Here is a 7521-nt window from a genome sequence, read left to right as displayed (position 1 = left end):
CCTCCTTAGCGGATTTGTCTTCATTCTGCAATACATCGAAGACTGATCTTGTGTGTTGGTCACCCCCACCCACCGGTTATTTAAAAGATAACGTGGATGGAGCAATGATTCGTGATGGAAGTGCGGGAGGAATTGGGGTTGTCCTTCGCGACTCTGAGGGGAAGGTGATTGATTCATTCTCTATGGCTGTTGGGCAAGGCCACCGTGCTGGCAGAGTTGCAAGCAATCAAGCAAGGCCTTGATCAATTTCTTAACTTAGGCCTGAGCAAGAAGCGGAGACTGATATTGGAATGCGACTGTATGTCGTTGATTGGATTACTAACCCTTCGCTATGTCCGGGTCCTTTTATTCATATAGTTATGGAAATAGGCTCTGCTGTCAAGATTTGCGCTGTTATTCTTCGTCTCGTCAGTCGGTGTATTAATTCCAAAGCGGACAGGCTAGCTAAACAAGGAATTGGGTAGTGGGACTTCATTTTTTCCTAGGCTTCTTGCTTCTGTTTGCCCTTGAGACGCTGTTAGGAGTGTTTTGCTAGTTTTTGAAATGTTTAATTCTGGTTTGTAATCTCTGTTTTGTTCGAACTTTATACGATGGTTATGACTCACTAATAAAAATGAGATACTTTTTTTCTCCCTTCCGATACTTTTTGGCTAACTTTCGGTGTGCCGAGAAGCATGAAGGAAGTTTTTAACGAGACCTCTTATTCTTATTAAAAAAAATCAGATCTTTTAAGAAAAATAACATTTTTTTTTACCGCCGAGGTCACGATTCAGAATTGTTCTCCTTCAATACATGGGAGCATAGCTCTTTTTTCCCTGCAGAAATCCAACAAGATCGTGACAAAAACATATAATATATTTATAGTATTTATGTTTATACAACTAACAGAAAAAAGAATCCGGAAAACATCACATTTACATATATTACCCGATGTAAGTAACTTCCAAGTCCTGCATGCTACACAAGTTCCTATATCATGCAATTCTAAAGTTTCAATCAAAGCCATAGCAAAGTTTGCTCAACATCTGCACATGCATCCCCTTATTTTTCTAAGTTGATTCCCTTACCAAAACCATCATAGCACGATTCCTTAATCTCTACTTGAATCATTTCTCCATGTAGAATGTCACTTAGCTTCCCGAAACATCGAAACAAAGCTCAGCACAATTTGACCAAGCCCTACATAGCTGCAACGGGGCTAGTCACACGCTAAATATGTGGTACACGCTTAAGTAGATCCATACAAGAACAAAGGATGACTTCATTCCCTGATTGTGTCGAAATCCAGAAAGTGTCGAGAGTCAATCCAGTAGACACATCTAAGCAAGAATAATGGGCACCTGTTGGGGATCCACTGTCAAAGAAGAAACAATTAGCAATTGCAAGCCTAGAAAAACTCGAGGAACAAGAGTATGATAGTATAGCAATTCAGAAAATCTAACTCGAGGAGTTTTCTTTTTCACTTTCTTCAAAGAAAAGTGAAATAAACATGATTCGAAGCCAGATTAAGACGAGTATACCTGCATCCTATCAGACATTCAACAATAGGTGCTAGTACTTTATAATGTCAAAAAATGTTATGTTTTATCATGAAGAGTAAACTAACACATCTTGACATGATTGTCAGGGCATGATCCTCCAAAGACTCCAAATACATAAAAAATCTTGAAAAATTTTGAACTTATTGGACGCATATACCCATGTCTGACACCCATGATTGAGTCCAAGTAACATAGATTGACTTACACATATATACAATTGTCAAAAAGAAAAATATATTTATATAGAACCCTACTCTGACAAGGGATTAATCTGCAAAAATAAATTTGTAGGGAATAAGGAAAGAATAAGAAAAATACAAGGGAAAATAATTGAGTAATATTTCTTGTGAAAGAACATGAGCAACTGATATTATATTAGAACTTCAATTCCTCATGAAGTCATAAGAATCTGAAGGGAAAATAATTGAGTAATATTTATTGTGCAAAATCATCAGTCCAGTGCAAGTCATTAGAACCTGAAGGGAGATATAAAAGATGACTCGTGTAATTAAGTTCAAGTCGTCAACAATCTTATGCATCGAACTTCATAAAATCTATAAATCATGGATGTCATCCATAGGTTACCCAACATATCTTGCTCATGCATATTTATAGTTTAAGCAAAATGTAGTATTAAATTGCTACCTTAAAACAAAACAAGAATTCATCAAAGAAAAGAAGTTTACCGAGATTATAGTGAGAGTACCATAGAATTTGATCGATTACATGCACTAACCAGCACAACAAGCTGAAGGCCACTTCTTGTCAGTTATGATCATAGAACAAGGGCTGAAGCACAATTGACCGCTTCATCAAGATGCAAAGCACTTATAAAGAGGCTTATTACTCTCTCTCTCTCTCTTAAAACATAGTGAAGGATGGCCATTTAATGTGCACCACCTGCAAGCAAAACTAACAAGAAAAATGGTTTAACGAAACATCATCTTAGAGAGAACAGAAAGGCGGAGAGAAGCGGAAGTATGTTTGATATTTCTTCTTTTTATTTTGTTTTGCTTCAGAGGAATACTACGGTTTGGAGGTTTCGGATGGGAACACAAGTCATGTGTTCCTAAGCATTCAGTTTCAAGTAAGAAAAATCTCACAAAATGAGATCACCGAGAAAAAGTTTGCAACCTATATAAAAAGAATATAACTGCAGAAAGGGGAACAAACTATGTTGCTTCCACTCTTCATTTTCCATAAAGTGCCCATGTCCGACAACCGTATCTGACATTTATTTGGACAAGGATACGGGGGTATATTCTTGTTGGACAAATACCCATATCCAACACCTACCACTGAGTCCAAGCAAAATAGGGAACAAAAGTACTAGGATGACTGCAAAAATGCTGCAGTTAAAGGGGTAATAACAAGCTTGATTGAAGCATCCTTAGAAGTACAAACAACTACTGGAAACAAATAAGCTAAAAGTTATCAATGAAAATGCATGACCACAGAAGAGGTTACATACAATAGATTGACCTCATTGTTCCTATACATTTGTATGAATCGCACGAGTCCCCTTGATCCTCTCTACAGATGCAATTTAAATAGCCTTATCATGTAGCAACCAAGGATTAACAGTAAAATGAAACGTAACATCAATTGTACTCTCCATAACCATAATCTAATTAGGTTTCTGGTCACAAATTCTGAACAAATGAGTTAGTTAGCCCCAAGCCATTTTCATAATACGTTTCGTATAATAAGTCCAAAAGTTTCCCTGCTACTTGAGGATCCTAGCTAGAAATCGAGAAAAGACGGCCCTAAACATAAACATGATGGAAAACTTTTTGAAAAAAAAAAAGAAGTTTCTCTGCGCAAACCATCAATGTCTGACAGATGGTATTTTGCAATTGAATCAAAGTCCTTATTCCCGAGTATCTTACAGAATTTTTAAAAGGTAGCACAAAATAAATAAATCAAAAGTCAAGTTTCCTTGTAACCATACCCACAAAGTACTGCTACCAGGAGTATGCATTAACTTAAACAATCAGTTTGCCTATTATATCAGCTATTATCATCGAGGTTGAGTCAGCTTGAGTTGATAAAAAATGATAGAAACATACTTCCAAGACGAGTTACCTTCTAAGAAAACTAACATATATTACAAATCAAAAACATCAAACATTTGGGGTGGGGGAAAGGGTAACAAAGTGTCAAACAAAGAAGTACTGTTCAGCCCCAATAAAATGGTTATGGATGTCCATGGCCCTCAAGAATTTCAAATGATTGACAAATAGTTCAGTACATACCCGTGAAAGAACATGGAAAGATAGCCTATAAAAGATAGGAAGAGTACTCCCATCTTATACAACATTCACAGCATAGAAATGAACAACCTAAGATAGGATGCTGTTTAATCTGAATTCATTCACCCAATCACCAGTGCCTCCCTTGAGAACCACCTCCCTTGTTTTTGGCAAAGAAGGTATTCTTGGGTTTTGGTAGCTCGTGAATGTCCATCACTTGTATCGTTCGTTGCTTTTTGGCTTCAAAAAGCACACAAAAAGTGCAGACAATCACATTTAGTATGAACCCAAAGTGAGGGATTCAAGATGAAGTAAATTGTGGAAGAAGAGAAGAAAACAAACCATTTTCAGCTTCTTTGTAACTTTCTTGAAGCCTTTTCCTTGCAGAAGCCAGCCTTTCAGAGCCAAACTTGATTTCCTTTGGTTCTCTCTGCCTCTACGAAACCCCCAGAAAGGTGATTCAACAAATAGCATGACAAAGTCTATACAAATATAAGCTCATCAAACCAAACCCTTTGGGCAATCGGCAACACTAAAATAGTTAAATTAAGTTGAGGTTTCCCTTTGCCTTTCTGCTAATATAATAACTTCTCATTCCTTGAGAATAAAAAAACTCAGATCATGGGAATTTGTCAAAACACCGGTTTCACATCAACAAATCATTTGAAAAGCATTTGCTATCTAAATTTGGTATCAGACCTCCATGTCCGTCAACAAAGAAATGATGTAATTAGAAGCTACAATTAGGTATGTACTAATACCTGTACGTTTCGTGGAGGGGTTGAGTGAATATGTCTTGATGGAGGATCTTTTCGGGGAGGAGGGATCGACTTTGGCTTCCTTTCAGGTTCTGAATTATTCTTGTCTAAACCAAAACTCCCATCTGTCAATTGTCATATAGAAAGACATTAAAAAGAAGGTTGATTAATTGAAGCACAAAAGAAAGATACAAAAATCATATCCAACTTTGAATCAGATACTATACTCACTGTGTGGGTTTGGAGAGTATGCAAAATCAGGAACCTACAACAGAACAGAATCTCAGAAAGATACAAAAAAAAAAAAGGCAGAATTTCAAAACAACTTTCACATGGAAAAACATCTTCTTTAACCTGTTGGCGACCATTTTGAGGGAGCTTTTGCTGCGGTGAATCTCCATCTGCTGGTATACAACATTCAAACGCATTTTAACTTTAGTGACATGTCGAAATTCTTCATATTACAGTTTAGATAACAATTTTACCCATAAGTCCAGCAGGTTCAGCTTCCCCGGGTTGATTCACCATCACCCATTCATCTACAATCTCTTTCCATTTCCTGAAGAGACAAAGAATCAAATCATATCACACACTTTCATTGATAAATTTTTTAACATATATGTCATTTCCATAAGTCCATTAAAACCTGACAAGTTGCTTCACTAATCTCCTAACATCATTTGATGAATGCTTCCTCAATTTGTTAACGTGTCTACCGATGTCGGTCTCCTGAAGATAGAATCATAACATGGCAATTGTCTTAAAATCAAACCAAAAAATAAAGTGTTCCACATAATTATTACCTTGAGAGCTTGAAATGTTATATCCATGTCTGCCAAGCTTTGAAGTAAATCAACCAAAGAATCTTCAGACTGCACAACCAATTTAAAAACATATATTCATTCAAATCAAAATCCAAAACAATTCATCAAATCAACAATAGAATTGCAGAAAAAAATTCAAAGACCTGATCTGGTAGTTCAAGACGCTCCTTAATATCAAGAACCCTTTTTTGCTCATCATCAAACAGGCCTCCATAAGGGTCCAAATCATCATCTTTATCTGATTGAGGAGTAAAAGGTGACCCTTTTCCTCCTCTTCCTTTAGATTCATGGGGGCTATCTTCTTTATTTACTTGATATCCATTTGATCTCTCACCAAAATCACAGCTTTTACACCTGGTAACCATGGAAGTACCATAAAGCCTCTCCACTATCCCATCCCTCCTTTGCTTCAACTCTTGGCCATAATCCAAAGAAGCTACCATGATTGCTGTGTCTAAAAAAGTCCACACATCAACACCAGCTGTTTCAAGAACTGATCTGAAATCATCCAAATCCATTACAATTCAAACAAAAAGCTGATGATTATATTGCAATATTCCAAGGGCCTGTTTTTCAAGGTATCGAATCAATATTTGACCTTCAACGTAATCAGATCTGATTGAAAACAGAAAGACCCAAAGCTTGAATTTTGCAAAAATTTTCAGCAGACAAAAAAGAAAACAATTCTTTGAAGTCAAAGCTGAAAAGGTTTTTTTATTTATTTATTGAACAACTTGATGCTTTTGAGTTTGTTAATGGAAATGGATTTTTGTCTGGGTATTGGAATAAACCAAATGAACGGATAATTTTTTTTTTTTTTTTGCTTTTAGATGAAATTGACTATGATTTTTTCTTAGGGTTAACTATACGAATAATTACTTATATTTGTATTTTATCTATTTTTTTGTTCTTAATTTTAAAAAATAAAATGTAATATTTTTGTTTTAATTTAATTAAGATATAGTTATTTTTTAATTAAGATGAGATTATCACAGGTTAATTGTTGTTAATATTTAACAGAATATGTAAAGTGATAATTGGTATACCTATACATTTGATCGTTGTTATTTATATATTCTCTCAATTTTAAATAAAATTTAACATAAAATATATATTTTTAAATAAAAATAAAAATAAAATATTTTTTAAATTAAATTAATAATAAAATATATTTAATAAATTAATATAAAAATATTTTAAAGTTAATATATATATATATATATAATATTATAAATTTAAGAATTTATACATTAAGATATAAATATATACACCATGTTATATATATATATAATAATATATATATACTAAGATGAATATGGTTCGGTGTCTTTCTGCCTCTTTTTGCCGTCAAAAGCTCACTTTACTTCTTCTCAAAAAGCCTTTCGGGGTTTCCTTACACGTTATGATCCAATATAAAAGCCATAGAATTATCCGTCTAGAATCAAAGGAACCATGGGAGAAATTAAATTTTATGTACGAACCAACGGATAATTTTGTGTTAAAAAAGTAATCTTTTAAAATTTGAAAGGGAGATGAATTTATAAAATTTTAAATGACGAAAATTATTAATATAAAGTATAAAAAAATTAAAACGTATTTTAAGAGGAAATTTTGTCTCTCTCTTTTCCTTTGAACCAAATAAAATAATATTTGTTTGATTTTCGCTTTCAAAGCTCTGAAACACTATACGGTATTTGAAAATAAGGTTGAACCAAGTTTCAAGTCGCTCAAGTGGTGCGCATTGTATGGCGGAATGATACGAGCACAGGCGAGGTTAAAAAAATTATTTTGGATAAGAAATTTTAAGTTATTTTCAAGTGTGGAACGTAAATCGACTTGCAATGACCTTTTCGAATGGGATTTGTATATTCTTTTTACGTATGAGCTTCTCTCGCACATTTTAAAAAATTTAAAATCGAATGTCTTTCGATTGTTTTTCTAACACATCTATTGAATCGGACATCAAGAACTAAAATTAAGTAGGAACAATTCCTGAATTCTTGGTTCCCCATGACAGAATGAAAATTTGGGGAAATATGCATCAGAATTTTGTTTGATGACAAAAGTGAAATCGAGAAGATCACAAGTAAAGCATAGATAATAGTAGTCTATTCTCATCCCAATCCATCACTTATAACCCATTACA

At 34.3% G+C, this 7521-nt stretch overlaps 1 protein-coding gene across 1 annotated transcript; it reads right to left on the bottom strand.

Moving 5' to 3' along the window:
- Positions 1–926: 926 nt before the first annotated feature.
- Positions 927–6212, bottom strand: LOC120119658 (probable mediator of RNA polymerase II transcription subunit 26c). The gene is made up of 11 exons (XM_039139462.1): positions 5519–6212; positions 5355–5423; positions 5198–5280; positions 5037–5110; positions 4906–4955; positions 4783–4816; positions 4555–4676; positions 4136–4229; positions 3644–4033; positions 2228–2441; positions 927–1354 (listed from the first exon to the last, which is right to left on the bottom strand). Exons 1-9 carry the CDS (start codon positions 5891–5893, stop codon positions 3924–3926), a joined length of 1011 nt encoding a protein of 336 aa, XP_038995393.1. The 5' UTR covers positions 5894–6212; the 3' UTR covers positions 927–1354; positions 2228–2441; positions 3644–3923.
- Positions 6213–7521: the final 1309 nt, after the last annotated feature.

Source organism: Hibiscus syriacus, unplaced genomic scaffold, assembly GCF_006381635.1.
Source record: "Hibiscus syriacus cultivar Baekdansim isolate YM2019G1 unplaced genomic scaffold, ASM638163v2 tig00110332_pilon, whole genome shotgun sequence".
NCBI lineage: Eukaryota > Viridiplantae > Streptophyta > Magnoliopsida > Malvales > Malvaceae > Hibiscus > Hibiscus syriacus.
The sequence above is the reverse complement of the archived record's forward strand: the minus strand, read 5'-3'. Positions and strand labels throughout refer to the sequence as shown.

Coding starts and splice junctions, on each gene's coding strand:
- LOC120119658 (XM_039139462.1), bottom strand. CDS start 5,893: ATGGATTTGGATGATTTCAGATCAGTTCTTGAAACAGCTGGTGTTGAT. Junction 5,111..5,197: donor TTAGTGAAGCAACTTGTCAG/GTTTTAATGGAC, acceptor TTGTCTCTTCAG/GAAATGGAAAGAGATTGTAG. Junction 4,817..4,905: donor CTCAAAATGGTCGCCAACAG/GTTAAAGAAGAT, acceptor GTTCTGTTGTAG/GTTCCTGATTTTGCATACTC.